Here is an 18,454-nt window from a genome sequence, read left to right on the forward strand (position 1 = left end):
AAACCTGGACTGCATCTGAGCTGTGTTGTCCTGGTTATCAACACAGAACAGTAATAGTACTGGCCCCGCCTGCCTGAGTGTGGCAGGGTGGGGGTGGGGAGGGGTGAAGGCCATGCCTAGCAACTGACCCTGCCCTTGAAAGCTTAGCCATGGGGACCATGCCCAGCAGCTGACCCTGCCCCCGAAAGCTTGGTAGTGATGACCCCGTGTTGAGAACTCTGCATTCACTTATTTTATATCACTATCCATTTCACAGACCAGGAGACTGGGGTGACTGGCCTCGGGCCCTGAGGTTGGTCAGCAGCAGGACTGAGAGCTGACGCCTGCATTTCTGTTCTAATGGTGACACACCCTGGCTCAGGTGATCCTGCACAGAGGATGTCTCTTGGGGGACTCAGCTGCTCTGCCCTCCTCAGAGCACCCTCCTGTCACACTGCATGCACGGCCCTGGGCAGGAAGTTGGCTGGGTCCAGGTGGGCAGGCCCGTACCCCCACCCCTGCCCCCGACCTCCACACTTTGCGCATGCCGGGGGTCGCGGGCTGAGTGAGTGGGAAACACTCAATGCTCAGGAGCCAGAATAAATCGCCCTCTTAATAGACTTTTCCACTGGAGTGGAGCTCCTTGACTTCCATTCATCCCCAGCTGGAAAACAAGCACATTTAAAATCATGCCACATCGAGACGCAGTGAGGCCGGCTGTGTAGGGCCAGCCACTGGGGACGAGTGACTGAACACAGGCGCTGCCGAGCTGTGTCGGGCGCGAGGTGACTCAGGGATACCTGGTGCCCGTGCACTGCCCGGCTTACCTCCACCGAGGTCCTGGGCTTCCATGTGGACAAAGTCAGGGTCAGCGTCCACCCCAGACACAGCCCTGGAAAAGAAGAGCCGAGACTGGGGTTGGGAATGGAGTCACTGTGCCCATCCCCCAGCGGCTCCCCACACCCCATGCAGCCATGTGGCCTCCCTGGCTCTGAAGCCACACTTGCTGTTTGGGTCCGGAGAGCACCACCTCCCCGGGACCCCACCTGCTCCTGGGATGCTTGGAGTCTCTGTCTTCCTTGCATGAGCTGAGGGGGTTGGGTTTCTTCCTGTCATGGAAGTGTTTGTAAAAGACTTTCTCCTTCATAAAAGATTTTCACATTGCTTTTTCATTTTTGTTTGTTTTGTTTTATTTTGATCATCTAAAATGACTGCAGGAGGTAGGCAGGCCTGGGACTCCCATCCTATCCGAATTTTATAAATATAGAAATTGTGGCTCAGAGAAGCCTGGCTTGAATCCCAGTGGTAAGGGCTGACCTGGGATTCAAGCCAGGCTCACCTGAGCTGCTGCTCCGTCTCCTGCTTCCCATGACCTGGTCAAGTGTGCCCTTGGGAAGACTCCTCTGTCAGCCATCGGCTCGCCCCTAGTGCTGCCTCCAGGGACTGGCCTGAATCCTTTCATGAGGGGGCAAAGGCTCCAGCGAGAGGAATGCACTCCCTACCCTGTCACTTGACAGTTTGCACCAGGCTGTCCCCACACACGGGCCTGAACCATGCGTTGTGAGGCAGGTGCCTTCATCTGCACTCATAGGTGACCCCACCAGGACCAGGACGGGCCTCTGACTTGCCTGAGGCAACATGGCTCAGACCAGGGCAGTCCCAGGCTCCTGCCCAGGTCTGCTTGATCCCAAAATGCATGCTCTCCTCAGACCCCACACACTGCCCTGCTCACAACTAAGGCCTTCTCCTAATGCCACGAGTCCAGATGTCCCATCGGTTATGGGACTCTGCCTCCTTTGGGGGTGGTCCCAGCTTCAGAGAAGCCGTGATGGAAATGCGAGAGTTTTCCCAAGTGGCTGAGTTCCATAGACATCTCTAAGAGCCCAGTAGGACAAACCTACTGTGTACAAGGCCCACTGCAGGCCCTGGGGACAGAGATAAAGGAGACACTGTGGTTGCCCTGTGAGCTCCTGGGTCAGGACACTCAGGCTGGGGCTGTGGTTCTCCTACTCCACCCTCAATCCACCCACAACCCATCCCTGCCTGACTCCTCTCCCCATTTCACTGCTCTGCTGGGTGAAGACTTTAACTGGGTGGGAGGGGAGGGAGGAAGCTTCTGTCTTTAGAGGCAAAAGTCAGGTCCTGAGTCTGTGCTGCACACAGCATGTCACTCGAACTCATTTAATAGCTCCATTTAGTGGCAGGTGCTCAGGTACAGGGAATGTCCTAGGTGCCGTAGTTGCCTCATCTCACTTACCTTGAATGATCGCAAATGGTTTGGTTATACCCATTTTACAGATGAGGAAACCAAGGCCCAGACAGGTGAAAACAGATCAAAGCTCATACAGCTAGCAGAGCCAGATCCACTACCCAGGTGCTGCCACTCCCAAAGCAACATCTTTTCATCACACAGGTTGCTTCCTGGCTTTACGCAGCACGGTGCATGAAATAATGCAGTGAAGGGATAGTGGTGGGGAGGAGGAGCACAGTTGCCCCACCCTCAGTCCAGAGTGTCAGCTGGAGTCTACACCTGCCCTGGCCCCTTTGTCCAAGGCCCTCCCCTGTGCTGTCACAGACTGTCCACCTGTATGGGACTGGTTGGAGGTGGAGAGCCTCACTTGCCCTCTTGGACACTCTCCCCTGGCTGTTCCGGTAATTACTCTGGCAGCAATTCTGCCTTGAATTTATACAGTACTTGTCCTCTCAGTGCTGAAGAGCCAGGGCAAAGGCTGCTGCTCCGGGTTGGCAAGTCTGAAAGCCTCGCCTTTGAGGGACATCCAGCCATCCATTCACCACCCGGCTCACAGGGCTTCTGTGAGGGGCCAAGCCTATGAAGCACCTGGCATGAGGCCTGAGAAGGGACAGAAGACATGTCCCACGGTCACAGCTCCACAGGCTGGTCCTCCAGGGAAGGCAGGGATGGGGTCCAATTTTGGTGTCACATCCAGCATATGCCTAGCTTCCAGGGGAGTGCAGATTTTTTTTTTTTTTTTTTTAATGAAAGGAACCTTAGTGAGGATCTGGTCCAGGGTTTCTCAAACCAAGCATCACATCCCATCTCCCAGATTTCACCATCTCCACGTGCCCACTGAACTGTCATCTACCTGCCACTTTCTTCACACTAAAAACTGCCACCTGCTTTAGCCTTCTGCGAAGCAAGACTTCCTGGGATCTCCTGGATTTGGCGGCTGGTCATGTTTGTTATCACACACATTCCAACTAACATGACTGTGAAAGTCGCTTACCCATTTACCACACCAGTCCCTCTCATGGGCCCTTTGCCCAAGAGCAAACTGAGCCTCAAGATGAGGAAGTCACTTCCTGGTGTCAGTGGCCACTGAGCGCTGGGGGCAGGAGCACCCCCATAACCGGCTTGCAAGTCATGGAGATGTCTCAGGCAGAGTGCCCAGTCCCCCTGTGGCCTCTCCCCATCACTGACAGTTTCCCACCCAGACTTGGCCCCATTTGCTTCCCAAACTTCCTCCCAACCTGCCTGGCACCAGGATCCCCATTTGCTTCACCCTCTCCAGGGATCAGGTCCATCCAAGTGGCCCCAGGTGGACAGGGGACATCCATAAATGGGTTTGAATGGTACGGACCCCACAGATGTGCCATGTGGCGGGAGCCAGCTAGGACTCCCCCGTAGTCTCTTGAGATTTCAAACACAGGGGCACCAGCATCAATCATTCTGACCCTAGGTAAAGAGATCTCCCTTTCAAGGTGGAGTGTTGATTTCGGCTTTTGTGAATAGACCGTTTGTAAGCTCCTTGGAAAGGAGGTCTCAGGCCTGACATTGCTCTCTCCTGAATACAGACAGGCATTGTTCCCTTCAGCAGCAGACCCTCCACCAGCAATATGGAATTTTAGCCTCATCATCCATCATCTGTGAAGCAGGGCAATGACACCTGGGGCACAGGCTCCCTCTGCCCTCACTCATTCACTCACCCAATCACAGACTCACTCACTCACCCGCTCACTCATTCAGTCATTCACTCACCCAATCATAGACTCACTCACTCACTCAGTCACTCAATCACAGACTCGCTCAGTCACCCACTCACTCATTCACTCACTCACTCACTCACTCAATCACGGACTCACTCATTCACTCACTCAGTCACAGACTCACTCATTCATTTAACCACTCAGTCACAGACTCACTCACTCACCCACTCACTCACTAACTCACTCACTCACTCATTCACTTACTCAGTCACAGACTCACTCATTCATTTAACTACTCAGTCACAGACTCACTCACTCACCCGCTCACTCATTCACTCACTCATTCACTCATTCACTCACTCATTCACTCACTCAGTCACTCATTTGCTCAATCACAGACTCACTCATTCACTCACTCAGTCACAGACTCATTCACTCACCCACTCACTCATTCACTCACTCACCCACTCACTCATTCAGTCATTCACTCACTCACCCAATCATAGACTCACTCACTCACCCGCTCACTCATTCACTCACTCAGTCACTCACTCAGTCACTCAATCACAGACTCACTCACTCACTCACTCACTCACTCATTCACTCACTCACCCACTCACTCATTCACTCACTCAATCACAGACTCACTCATTCACTCAGTCACATTCACTTACTCAGTCACAGACTCACTCATTCATTTAACTACTCAGTCACTGAGTGAGTGGGTAACTACAGACGCACTCACTCACCCACTCACTCATTCACTCAGTCACTCACCCACTCACTCACTCATTCACTCACCCACTCAGTCACTCACCGAGTCACTCACTCATTCACTCAGTCACTCACTCAGTCACAGACTCACTCACCCAGTCACTCATTCATTCACCCAGTCACAGACTCACTCAGCCACTCACTCACTGGCTCAGTCACTCATTCACTAATTACTCACTCACTCAGTCACTCATTCACTCACTCACTCATTCAGTGACTCACTCACTCATTCAGTGACTCACTCATGCACCCACCCACTCATTCACTCACTCATTCATTCACTCACTCATTCAGTCACTCACTCACTCATTTATTCACTCTTTCATTCTCTCAGTCACACACTCAGCTATTTACTCGTTTATTTACTCATTCACTCATTCATTCATTCTCTCACCTACTTACTCATTTATTCACTCACTCATTTATTACTTCACTAACTCATCACTCACTCAGTCACTCATTCATTCCCTCACTCACACTCAGTTATTTACTCATTCATTTACTCACTCAGTTGTTACTCATTCACTCATTCATTCATGACCTCACTAACTCATCACTCACTCAGTCATTTACTCATTCATTTTCTCAGTCACTCACCCTATACATTCATTCATTTACCATGTTTGTTCCTTTAGTCTCTTGCTCTGAGCACTTCCCATAGCCATTTTTCAGTGTACTGGCGAAGGCCCTGGGCTAGACACTGGTGTACAGGTGGCCTGAGGCCTGGTCCCTGCTCCAGGCCCTTCAGTCATGGGTTTTGAAGACTCTCTTAGATTCTGCACTTATAACATCTCAGATAGAGCCCCACTCCCCGCAGGAAATGGCGAGCCTGACACACAGGCCTTCTTGCTTGTCAAGGTCTCCACTGCTTAGAAGCGGCAGGCCTGTGAGATGGCCCGGGGCAGGCAGTCCTCAGAGAGTGAGTGTTTTGGGGGGAGGTGGGAACTGACTTTCACCCCATTTGTACTGAGGGCAGCTCCAGTGCAAATAGTTCTGTTAAGCCCTGAAAGGTGTGATAACCACGGCTGTAGTGGGGAGACCTCCACCTCTTCCTTCTATGGACAGAGGCCCTGCCACCCCGTGCCCTGCACCCTGGAGCTAACGGAGAGGGAAGCTGAGGCTTCCCCTGGGGGAGCGTGGGGCTGAGCAAGGAGGCAGATGCAGGAACACCCGGTGAAGCCCAGGCCGCCAGACCACCCAGTAGAGTGGGTAAGGGCCACAGGCCACAGCCAGGGGTGGACCGAGGCTCAGGGCTGCAGCTTGGGGGCAGCAGGACCTAGAATGTGGGCCCGAGCCTATCCGAGCCTCACTTCCCCGCTGTGACATGAGACCTAGATGCATGCCCGAGCCTCAGTTCTTCCCTGTGACGTGAGGGGGACCCTCACGGGCTGCTGTGGGGATGCCGTGGAACGGTGCGTTCAGAGCCTCCATGCGCTGAACAGGGGACACTCAGTATTCAAAGCAGGGTGGCTGCGGGGCAGCTGCTGTTATGATTCTGTTCTGGGGCGTGGAGAGACTGAGGGCGGGTTCGGTGGGGGGGAGTAGGCGCCCGAGGCCCTACTTAGGAGGCAGCAGGTATCAGGGCACCTGGAGCTGCTCCCTCCCGCTTGCAGGCCCCTCTAATGAGCTTGCTGTATAGCCTCGCAAAACGTTAATGAGGCTGAGCTCAGACAGAACACGGGGCTTTGGCAGTTCCCGCTGTTAGTTCAGGGACAAAGAGCTCCTTCGAAATGCTGTCCAAAACAGCATTATTCACCGCTTACAAGGGGAGGGGGGCATCCCCACCGTTGTCACCACGCTCCAGGAGAGATCCCGGGGCCACAGTGGCCAGTGTCTGCTGGGATTCCCTCGAATAACAGCAGGGAAACTTGGGGGAGGAAACAATTTGATTTGCCTGAGATAATAACACGTTTGAATTATCGCCAGTTTCCCTCTGGGCGCTGTGGGTCAGTGACTTTCTCTGGCTGGAGAGCTGTCCATGAACCCGGCCTGGCCTGGGAGTGAACAGAGCTCTGCCCATTCCCCAGAGCAACCCGGCTCCGAAGTCCCCCCTCCTGGCTCTGCTCCCCACCTCTGTGAGTGCTTAGGCCCAGGCGTCCCACCGCAGGGCAGCTCTGGCTCCTGACGGTTGACAGCAATGACAAGGCCAGTGATGGATGGCGGTGCTCTGGTTTCCAAGGGAAGAAGCGGGCCCTCCTGTGGGGAGCCCGCAGACAGACAGCCGTCGCCTCTCCCCATGAGCCAACAGCGTGTACACCAGCAGTCAGCATTCCAGAGGAAAAAGCCTTCTTTCAGCCTGTGTGGTGGCCAGGATGCCAGTCTCCTGCCACAGTCTGCGTGACATTACAGACGGCCCTTGCCCACTCTGCAGTCAGCTACTTGAACTTCTTAATAATTTTGTCTTTAATTGGAGCTTTGGAAGGGAAGGCTGAGGGGCAAGAGAGCATATATAGGGCTGATAGCCCGGGTTCCGTCTCCAGCCCTGTGCCCTCGGGACGGGTACGAAGCCCTTTCCATGTGTTTTTCTGTTGGACAGACCGGGCTGTGGCCTGCGCAGGAGCCTGTGCAATGGTCTGTTCCACACGTGGGATAAGAGAAAGGCTAGCACTGTGTGTGTGTGTGTGTGTGTGTGTGTGTGTGTGTGTGTGTGTGTGTACACGCACAAGAAAGAGGGATGCCGTGGAATCAGCACATGAAGGAGCAGTGTGTGTCTGGAAAGGCAGTGTGACCAGAAGGATGGGCCGTGGCCCCAGCAGGAGAGTGGCGAGCTTGAGCTCTGCGCAGCTGCACTGGCTCCTGGCCCCGTGCTGCCGCCTGCGACCTCGGGCAAGCCCTCCTCTTCCGCAGCCCTCATGGACACATCCCACAGACATTTCTCAAGGAAAGCTGAGTGCCCCTCGTGCAGTGAGGCTGGGGTGCTGCCCAGGTGGCACACTGAGAGGCTCCCCTGAGGATGCACTCGAGAGGCCAGTACCCACCGTCTGAACTCAGAGGCCCCAGTGGCCCTTTGCCTGGGATGGGAGTCTCCTTTCTCTGGTCTGGCTTCCCGGGGTGGGGGCTCGTCTGGGGTATGACCCCAAACTCATCCTGCTCATTGGCACCCAGCAGGCGCCAGGAAGGGTGACAGGTTGAGCAATGGGAGGGGAGCCCAGGCGTGGATAAATAGGAGAGCAGGGCCGAGGCAGGCCGGGTCAGCACCCACGGGGTCTGTTAGTCAGGGGCTGAGTTGGGGCCTGGGGTTGGGTGGGGAGCATAGAGTGGTGGGCCGGGGACATGTGGACGTCAGCACCTCTCTCCCCTGGGGAGGCTGTGAGGCTCGGGGAGGGAACAGCAGTGGCACAGGGCCACATAGCTGGTTCGTGAGTAAAAATGTGGCCTGAGGGACACCAACCCCTGGACTCTACCATTTCTGATACCACCCACTGCAGAGCAGGAAGAACGACTAGGGGGGTCCCCTGGGAGGAGGAGGGTATGGGGTTGCAGAAAGAGGCAGTGGACGGTGGGGACCCAGTCCTGGGCTAGGGAGGGTCCAGAGGAGGAAAGGGAACTGCGGGCCCCTGTGGGGCTCCCAAGGATTTGGGGGAAGTGCTCTCATCAGAGCTGTGGGCCCCGTGGGTTGGGGGTGGGGCAGTGCTCTCAGCGGAGCCGCGGGCCCCGTGGGTTGGGGGTGGGGCAGTGCTCTCAGCGGAGCCGCGGGCCCCGTGGGTTGGGGGTGGGGCAGTGCTCTCAGCGGAGCCGCGGGCCCCACGGGTTCGGGGTGGGGCAGTGCTCTCACCAGAACACGTGGTCTTTGGTCACTCGCTCTTGCAGAAGTGTCCACTTTTTCCCCAAGTCAGATGACACGTAGAGCTTTAGGGCAGAAAAAGGAGAAACAAAAACTTGGTCAGGTCGTCAGGAATCAGCTGCTTCTGAGAGACGGAGATGTCACTGACACAGTGCATCCCCCAGGAGAAGTCAGCCTTGTCCAGCGGACAGGTGGGGACGCTGTGCTCGTGTTGGGGTGCAGACCAAACCCCACTGCCTCCAGGAGGAACCATTCCTGTCCCCAGTCCAGCGGGCAGGAGCCGGGAGATGAGGCTCCCCAGGATGAAATCCAGAGGGGTCTCACGGAGGAGGTGCGTCTGAGCCTCGAAGCTGGGAGGGGCTTTATAATCCTCAGGATGCGAGGAAGGGCGTTTGGGAGGAAGGAGCCACGTGTTGCCAGGGCTGGAGCAGTGAACGGACAGCAGAACAGGACACAGCAGTGGCCCCGGGCAGGGGTGTGGCATCTGCTGCAGGGGTCAGTGCAGGTGCAGGTGGGCTGGGGCCTGACACCAGGGCTGGCCTCACAGCGTGTGACCAGTGCCACAGCCCAGGGACCTTGCTCAGAAGGGCCCCACACCTGGGGCTTAATTCTCTGCAGCTGCCAACTTGAACTTCTTAATAATTGTGTCTAATTGGAGCTTTGGAAGTGAAGGCTGAGGGGGCAAGAGAGCGTGTGTAGCACTGATGGCCTGGGCTTCCTCTCCAGCCCTGTGCCCTCGGGATGGGTTCTCAGCCGCCTGTGCCCATGGTCCTATCTCCACACAGTGACCACCACGGACCTTGTCCCTGGTGAGTGCCAGGGCCAGGCCTGGGCCCAGGAAGGGGCAGGGGTGGGCGCCCTGAGCACTGTCTTGAGACCAGCCCTGGGGGCCTGGGAGGGTGTCCCTGTGAGCCGGGGAGCACCATGTTAAATGGCTCATAAAGAATATGGTGACAGGCCCAGAGAGAGAGCACAGAAGAAAGGAAAAGCACTTTACCGGATGGTCAACATTTTTCACGTTGCACTGCACCCCGCAAATGACACAGCTGGCCCTGCCCCAAACCACTGGCCAAGGCTGGATAAGATGAGGCGCTCAGGGGCTCCGTGGCCAGACAGTGTTTCAGAGAGCCCACACCAGAGGCTGTGGGTGGAGGCAGGGCGCCCTGAGGAGGCCAGGCCTGGGCCCAGCTGGGGGCGGCGGGAGGATGGAGAGGAGGACAGGGCTTGAGAGAGGCCTGTGCAGGCAGCTTGACAGGTCCTCTGAGGGTGAGCAGAGCAGAGAGGGTGAGAAGGTCCTTGGATCTGTGCCCTGGAACCTGGGAGGAGTGAATGGGGCCGGGGGTACTCAGGTCTGTGCCCTAGACCTGGGAGGAGTGGACAGGGCCAGGGATACTCAGGGAGCCTATTCCTAGACCTGGGAGGAGTGGACAGGGCCAGGGATACTCAGGGAGCCTATTCCTAGACCTGGGAGGAGTGGACAGGGCCAGGGATACTCAGGGAGCCTATTCCTAGACCTGGGAGGAGTGGACAGGGCCAGGGATACTCAGGGAGCCTATTCCTAGACCTGGGAGGAGTGGACAGGGCCAGGGATACTCAGGGAGCCTATTCCTAGACCTGGGAGGAGTGGACAGGGCCAGGGATACTCAGGGAGCCTATTCCTAGACCTGGGAGGAGTGGACAGGGCCAGGGATACTCAGGGAGCCTATTCCTAGACCTGGGAGGAGTGAGCAGGGCCAGGGATACTCAGGGAGCCTATTCCTAGACCTGGGAGGAGTGGACAGGGCCAGGGATACTCAGGGAGCCTACTCCTAGACCTGGGAGGAGTGAGCAGGGCCAGGGATACTCAGGGAGCCTACTCCTAGACCTGGGAGGAGTGGACAGGGCCAGGGATACTCAGGGAGCCTATTCCTAGACCTGGGAGGAGTGGACAGGGCCAGGGATACTCAGGGAGCCTACTCCTAGACCTGGGAGGAGTGGACAGGGCCAGGGATACTCAGGGAGCCTATTCCTAGACCTGGGAGGAGTGGACAGGGCCAGGGATACTCAGGGAGCCTATTCCTAGACCTGGGAGGAGTGGACAGGGCCAGGGATACTCAGGGAGCCTATTCCTAGACCTGGGAGGAGTGGACAGGGCCAGGGATACTCAGGGAGCCTATTCCTAGACCTGGGAGGAGTGGACAGGGCCAGGGATACTCAGGGAGCCTATTCCTAGACCTGGGAGGAGTGGACAGGGCCAGGGATACTCAGGGAGCCTATTCCTAGACCTGGGAGGAGTGGACAGGGCCAGGGATACTCAGGGAGCCTATTCCTAGACCTGGGAGGAGTGGACAGGGCCAGGGATACTCAGGGAGCCTATTCCTAGACCTGGGAGGAGTGAGCAGGGCCAGGGATACTCAGGGAGCCTACTCCTAGACCTGGGAGGAGTGGACAGGGCCAGGGATACTCAGGGAGCCTACTCCTAGACCTGGGAGGAGTGAGCAGGGCCAGGGATACTCAGGGAGCCTACTCCTAGACCTGGGAGGAGTGGACAGGGCCAGGGATACTCAGGGAGCCTATTCCTAGACCTGGGAGGAGTGGACAGGGCCAGGGATACTCAGGGAGCCTACTCCTAGACCTGGGAGGAGTGGACAGGGCCAGGGATACTCAGGGAGCCTATTCCTAGACCTGGGAGGAGTGGACAGGGCCAGGGATACTCAGGGAGCCTATTCCTAGACCTGGGAGGAGTGAGCAGGGACGGGGCATCCTCGGGTCAGTGTCCCAGGCCTGGGAGGAGTGAATGGAGTCAGGGGGTTCTCGGGTCAGTGCCCCAGGCCTGGGGAGAAGGGAAGGGGCCAGCTGGTCCTCGGGTTCACAGCCAGGGCTCTGGCCTGGGGATCTCAGGTGGAGACAGGACCTTGATCAAGCCATGAATTTTGGAAATGCCAGGTGAAGTTGCCAGGGCCACGGGCAAGGCCCAGAGCTCCTCCCCTTTCCATGATGGCCCTTGGGAAAGGGCCTCCCCCTCCTTCATGGAAGAGACAGTCCTGGAGGGAGCCGAGATCTGCTCTGGCAGGAGGGAAGCCAGCTGTCCGGCACAGCGGCGTGTGGGCTGGCGAGGACGTCTCTATCAGGGCGCTCCTCTTGGCCACACCAAGCCCCACCATGCCAGGGGGGTGGGACTTCATAGCTCCATTCTCCATAGGAGAAACTGGCTATGGGTGCTGGAAATGCTACCCCAAATGTGGCATCTTGGAAACTGAGAAAACAGCAGAAGCAGGAAGCCTATTCTCCATTCCCTCCCCTTTCTTCCCTGAAACAGCCCCTAAACCGAGGAAGGGCATCCCCCGACCTTCTCCCACCCTCTCCCGGAAGACCCTCACGTGACAGGTGTCCTGCTCGAGGCCCAGGGAAGGAATGCCGCACCAGGACGCTGAGAAGACGCTGGACACACAGCTTTGCTAAGCCCCACTCCCTTCCCCTCTGCCCCTCATCTGATCACACCCCTTTCCCTCCCATTGCACTTCTCCAGGACCAGCCCCTGTCCATCAAACCTAAGCATAAAGCACGAACTTCCTGTCCCTTTGGGTCTTCATTTCGAACACTCCCATGTCACAGGAGACGTAAATTACATGAATTTGTTGTGCTTCTGTCTGGCTCCTGTCTTTTGCAATGGAGGCCTCAGCCATGAACCTTGAGATGGGTGGGAAAGGAGCTTCCTTTTCTCCCTCCCCTGGAGCTCAGCGAGCAGAGGTGCTCTCCGAGGCGGTGGTGCTGGGTGTGTAGCTGCCCATGACCATGATGGGCGCCATAGGCAGCTGCCACACTCCGGAGGCCAAGAGGAGGCAGGGTCCTACGTGTCATCTGACACAGGAGAGCCGGGACGGGTCCAGCAGGACAGGCAGGGGCCCAGGGGTCAGGAGCTGTGACTGTGCCCGGGCCACCTGGGCACTTGGGCCCTGCAGCCTGGGGTGGCAGCTGCTGTGTGTGCAGCCACTCCCGGTGGACCTGCCTTCCTTGCGTGCTGCTCCAGCCCTTCCAGTGCCTCCTGTGTTCAGTTCCCCCGGGGGAAGCTCTGGATGGGCCCCTGGTTTCTTCCCCCACTGACTCACTGTCTGGCATCAGGCCAGCATCTGAGGGTTGTGGGGGTTTCGGCAGTCAGAGGAAGCCAGAGGCCATTCCAGGAGGAGGGAACAACCGAACACAGGCCCTGCAGCCGGAGGTGCTGAGCACACAGTAGGGCTGGCTTCAGGGTGCCGGCCCCCCATGGTGCCAAGGCCAGTGTCACCAGCGGGCTGGGCTGATGCTGGGGGAGGGGACAGAGCTCTGCTTCATCCCTTAGGGCTGGGGAGTTAGAGAAGGGTTTTAAGCAGGCGGCAAGAGCTTCCCTCCCTGGTGTATGGCAGAGGCACGTGACAGCCGTCACCGAAGCACGCCTGAGAGTGATCCCACCGCCTAAGAAGAATGTGCCTTCCGAGTTCCCAGCTAAGGAATCCGGGAGTGGCCAACCCCGAGACTCAGCCTTACCCATGAGGAACAGGCCCCGGCCCATCCCTTGGAATGCAGGCCCTGCGGGGGTCGAGTTCCTCTGTTCTGGGTTGGGTGGAGGTTGCTAGGGGGAGGGTGCGGAGGGAAAAAGCTACATAAACTGCAGGCTTCTTACAAACGAGAGCAGCTCTCCTGTCCAGCCCACTGCCACCAGACTGTCCCTGCATGTAACTTCCTCCAATAAACCTGTGTCTCATTCGCTGTTTCTGGGTCCCTTCTGTGGCCTCTTGGGCACAGTGCCATCCCTGCTGGAGTCAACAGGGGCCTGGCACAGCAACTGGGAAAGGCCTCTGCTCACTCCGGAGGAGATGAACGGGATGGCAGAGGGGCCTCCTGGAGCCAGTCTGACCTCTTCTCTCTCCAGAGTGGCCAGGACAATCTCCTAACAGCAATGCCAGGAAGCCTGGGCTCTCATCCTCACCTGGAACCAGCTACCTGGGCAGGCCTAAACTGGCTGACAATCCTCATCCTCACTCAGAAGGTCGGATGATTCAGCTGGATCACGTGCTTTGGAAGAGTCTAGCCCGTGTCTGACATGCAGTCCATCCACAACATGTGTTTGCCTTTCCCCGTCCTGGACAACAGGAGACTCAGTCCCTTTTCCCTTGCCTCTCCTCCGACTCCGGCTCAGTGTTCATTTGCATTTCAATACGTTTCATCCCTAACTCCCAGATGATGAGTGAACACAGACATTGGGGCTGGGCCAGCGATTCTATAACTGATGTCCCCAGTTCATCTTTGATTTGCGTTGTGTTTTTGCCAGCTTCCCCTCTGGGGGTAGGGGCTGTATTGGTGCAATACGGCCCACACTGCATTTATCAGGGGAGGATGGACCACGTGGGGTTTAGGAGATCCTTTGCACTCCAGTAGCATCTTGCGCTGAAATCCTTGTTATTGAAGCAAAGCTCAGAGCCCACCGTGTTTTGCTGCAGATTCAGGCGTGGGCCAGGAGAGGGCGCTGGCCGCCGCACAGGTGTGGCTGATGGACGAGGTGGGCTGGGCTGGGCTGGGCTGGGCTGGGCTGGGAGGGGAGAGAGGGCTGGACAGGGAAGCGGGGACCCGGGTCTGCGGAGCTGGCATCTGCCTCTGTGTCATGGCCGCTGAGTCAGTTCCTTGCCTCAGTTTCCCCATCTATAAAATGATGCCCCAGCTGTAGCATTTCAAAGGGGAGAGTCTGTGAGTCTAGGGTTCTTGGGCTCCAGCAGGCCTGGCTCCACTAGCACCCACCGTACACAGCAGGAGACCTTGCGTGCGTTCCAACGCTGTTCCGAGCCTCAGTTTCACCACTTCTTAAAACGGGAATCGGCCTCCTGCTTTGAGGGATGTTGTGGGATCATCCAGGCACGTGGCAAAGCGGTTGCACTTGCCACGCACACAGCACGTTCTGTCGTGATCACTGCCTGATAACACCCGTAATAGCAGGATCCGCTCCACGTGCGAGCACCAGCCGGGCCCTTTGCCTCTCGAGGCGCCCCCACAACATCGCTAGGAAGTAGATGCTTCTAAAAATACCTCGTGCAGATGGAAGATGGAGGCTCGCAGCAATTGAGTGATTCGCCCAGGGTCACCCCCTGTCAGACCTGCACTTGAATTATCTGTGGTTTGAACGCACTTCTCTTTATTCCTTCTGTGATCAGGGTCTGTCTAGAATGAATCATGTGAGCACAGCAATTTCCATCACTGGCCCAGGAAGGAAGGAAGGCTCAAGTCAACCACTCCACCCAGATTCTCCATCGGCATAACGGGCACAACATTCACACTAATAGCGGCCACATCTGCTGGATCAGATGCCGGCACGACTGACTTCTTCAGTGCCGCGTGCTCCTTTTCTGTTTCCACGTGTCCTTGTCATGGATGCTATGTTATGAGGAACAAATGACATCACGGATGTCACTGCTGCTGCAGACACCGCTGCTGCCACTGCTGTTCATCAAAGAAGGATGTGCAGAATCTCAGAAGGGAAACGGGTGATCAAGCCCAACCCTGTGCAGCCCTGCCTCTCAGCACAGGCAGGTGTGCCCCCTCCTCCTGGAAGCCCACCCTGGGCCTAATCACCCTCTGCTCCTGACCCAGCCTCCAAGCCCAGTGCCCAGGGCCTTTTCCTCTCTGGGTTCCTGTCCTCGCCTTCCTGCTGCCATGTCTAATAAGTCACCATGCTTCAGACGCAGTTGTGTACCCTGCACCAGCTGCACGTTGCACCCCTCTCCACCCAGGGCCATGGCCCAGCTGGGCCACACCATCTCCATGGACCCCTGCTCCCAGCCCTTGGTCCTGCAGCTGCAGAGTACACCTGGTCCTGCCACTCTCCACACAGACCTTCCAGGAGAGGCGTGGCCCCCAAAAAAGCCCACGCCCTCACGTGATTACACAGCTCTCCCGAGGCCCTCAGACCCCCCTCTGGCTGCCATCCTGCTCACTCCCTGCATGCCCCCACCCCAGGCACATTCGGCTTGGGGCTCACTCACACTTGTGGCGCTGATGTGTGCACAGGGTCCTCTGAGCATCTGCACCTGCTGTGCCCTCTGCCTGGCATGCCCTTCCTCATCCCCGGCTGGTGTTCAAGACACAGTTTAAAGTCACCCTCTGGATCAGGCATTGCTAAGGCCACTGGCTCAGAGGCCCTGCTCCTTCTATTGCAAAGCCAGGGTTAGAGCTCTGTCTGTGAAGTCAGAGTCTGTGCCTAGGGCCCAGGTGCCAGAGAGGACGGGGCTGCAGTGCCTTTGTCTACCGCACCCTCATGTCCTGGTGCCAGTGCCAGCGCCAAGTGGGACTCGGGGAGGGATCCCCGGGCGTGTACCCTCGTGCTATGCTCAGAACCCTGGTTCTCTGGCCTCCAGCTCCTCAGATCCAGGACATCCTGTGTCTCCTAGTCCACTCCCATTGCTCCCCAGGGCTGCCCTGGTGCCTGTCCCTGGTTTCTAGCCCTCTCTTCCTCCACCATGGCAGGTCCAAGCTCACATTCTGGGCTCTCCCACCATGCAGAGGCCAAGCCCCTTGGCAGCCCCCTCACTCCCCGCCTGCCCTCAGTAGACCCAGCAGTTTCTAACCCGTCCCTCATCACCTGCTCTGCGCCCCCGTCTTCATCTAGAAAGGAGGCCCCGTGAGGGCAAGGGCTGGTCTGTTTTGTTCCCAGCGGTTGCCCCAGCTCCTGAAACCTAGGAGGCCCTCTACAAATACTCCCAGGCAGAGGAAGGCCGGGTCTCAGTTCAGAGGTCACTGCTGCCTGGGGGCGGCATCAGGCCCACTTTGAGGCTCATGCCACACATCCCCCTTCCAGGATCCTCTCCTGCCAGGAAGTGACTTAGGCCCCATTTCTGCCCTGATGACCCCTGATTCCTTGACACCCTTTCCACGTCACTTCCTGCCTGCACCACCCCCAGCTTAGCAGGGCCCAGCAGGAGCTGGCTCCTGTCTCAACCAGCCCTGCTCCCCCAGCCTCCATGTCTTCCTCCTCCTCCTCTTTGGTCTCAATAAATGGCCTCCCTCCTTTCCACCATCCACCAGGTCCTCCAACCATAATCCCAGAGGTGCCCACCACCCCACCTGCCCCACTGTAAGCAGAGCCCTCAGGGGCCGCACCCCATCCCATCTCAGGCCACCCCACTTCCCCACACCACCTCGGCTGCTCCTGCCTTCCCCAGTCTCCCATCTCGGAAACTTCGGTGATGAGACACTATGCAAGCTACCGCAGTGAAGCTCAAATGCTCAAGCTGCCAATTAGCCAGTCCTGTAGCAGCAAGGCTTTGCCACGGTTCACACTTCAGAGCCGAGATGAACACACCCGGAGCGTTCATGCAGGGCTGCCCATGGCAGGATCCCCGCGGATGAGCAGATCAGAAGAACCAGCTGAGGGCTGAGCCCACTGTAAGACTGGCCAGGATGTTGCCCAAGGAACCATGGCCAGGAGACTGCAGGTGTGAAACGTAGCAAACCCTGGGCGGCTGGCAAACCCCCCTCCTCGTCCTCATCAGAACTGGATCTTCCTCACACACAGCCTTTATTCTCTTTACCAACAGTGGATGAATTCCTGAGCTCACCTTGAAAACTACAGACCCCACCATTGTCGCAAGTGCAGTTGCAGCAAATGTCCCCTCCCTCCCTCTTCCCCGCAGCTGGAGAAAAGCAGACAGGGCCCTGCATCACGGAACTGTCCCGGCAAAGGTGCCTCCACGGCGTCTTCAGGGATGAAGGCTGCGCCCGTGACCCTGACCGTGAGCGATGAGAAAGGCGGCTGTCTGTGTGGTTGTCCAGCAATACTTTGCATTCCGGGTACCACAAGTGAAATCATCTGTCTCTTCAACAAGCCTGGGAGTTCACTTTGTTAGGCCACCCTCCTTTGCCGCCACTCGCTTGGAGAAAGCACCCATGATTGCTAAATTGTCTTAAAGAAAGAGGTTGAGAGTCTGTCTTGCTCAGCCCATCTAAACCCCAGCTAACCCGACTCCCACGGTTGCCCAAGCCCAGCCATTTGGATTGGGGGCCCCTTCCCCAGCTTCCTCCCACCCTGGGCTTTGGCTCTATTGAACTACGCACTGTGATCTAAATCTGCTTTTTCGCTCTCTCGCCTCCAGGCCTTTGTGTAAACCATGCCCTCTGCCTGGAACATCCCTACTTCCCTCTCATCCCCTGACTACCTCCTGTTTTTCAGGGCAGCCTCATTCCCAGCTCCACATCTCTGCAGGTAAGAGTCTGGGTCACCCGGGCTGACAGCCGAGGCCCTGAGTGATTGCCCTGGGCCCTGTTCCCACCCCTCTGGTGTAGCATAAGTCACACTCCCCCAACAGGATGCACCCTGATCCCGAAACACACATGTGCCTCCTGCCCTGGGTTTTTGTCCAGGATGTTCTCTTCACACGGGATACTGTATTAGCCGACACGGGCAACGCGGGCTTCCATAACAACATACCCCAGAGGGTGCGGCTTAAACCACAGAAACAGATTCGCACACCGTTCTGAGGCCAGAAGTCCAAGACCAAGGTATCGGCAGGGTTGGTTTCTCCCTCCTTGGCTTGCAAACGCCACGTTCTCCCCCGTCTTTATGTGGTCTTCCCTCTGCCTGTCTTTTTTTCTGTGTCATTTTTTATTTTTTGAAAGAGTCTTGCTCCGTCACCCAGGCTGGAATGCAGTGGTGCAACTGTATTTCTCTGCAGCCCTGAAACTCCTGGGCTCAATCGATCCTCCTGCCTGGGAGTGTGTGTGTGCGACACCACTCCCGGCTGTCTGTGTCCTGATCTCTTCTTATAAGGACACCAGTCAAACGGATTGGAGCCCACCCTAATAGTCTAATGTTTACTTAAGGGCCCTATCTCCGAATATGGCCACATTCTTTCGTACCAGGGGTTAGAACTTCAACACAGGAATTTTGGGGGACACAATCCAGCCATATGGAGGCACACCTTTCACCCCCACCTCTGAAGTCCTCCCAGCCCAGTTCCAGCTCCAGTTCAG

General features: G+C 57.1%; 1 protein-coding gene and 1 long non-coding RNA gene across 9 annotated transcripts in view; one reads left to right on the forward strand and one right to left on the reverse strand.

The window, feature by feature from the left end:
* SORCS2 (sortilin related VPS10 domain containing receptor 2) overlaps nucleotides 1-18,454 on the reverse strand; it is a 572,125-nt gene that overhangs the window by 80,157 nt on the left and 473,514 nt on the right. For all 8 annotated transcript variants that reach the window (XM_045392082.2, XM_045392079.2, XM_045392080.2 and 5 more), the window contains 2 exons: nucleotides 8,474-8,547; nucleotides 807-871 (listed from right to left, as the gene is read on the reverse strand). In XM_045392082.2, the coding sequence (XP_045248017.2) occupies nucleotides 807-871; nucleotides 8,474-8,547 (139 nt within the window). The remainder of the gene's footprint in view (nucleotides 1-806; nucleotides 872-8,473; nucleotides 8,548-18,454) is intronic.
* Nucleotides 8,533-13,204, forward strand: LOC141410276 (uncharacterized). The gene is made up of 2 exons (XR_012434636.1): nucleotides 8,533-8,813; nucleotides 11,781-13,204. It is a non-coding gene; the product is annotated as an uncharacterized lncRNA (long non-coding RNA).

The sequence above is a fragment of the Macaca fascicularis genome, chromosome 5, assembly GCF_037993035.2.
Source record: "Macaca fascicularis isolate 582-1 chromosome 5, T2T-MFA8v1.1".
In the NCBI taxonomy this organism is placed as follows: domain Eukaryota; kingdom Metazoa; phylum Chordata; class Mammalia; order Primates; family Cercopithecidae; genus Macaca; species Macaca fascicularis.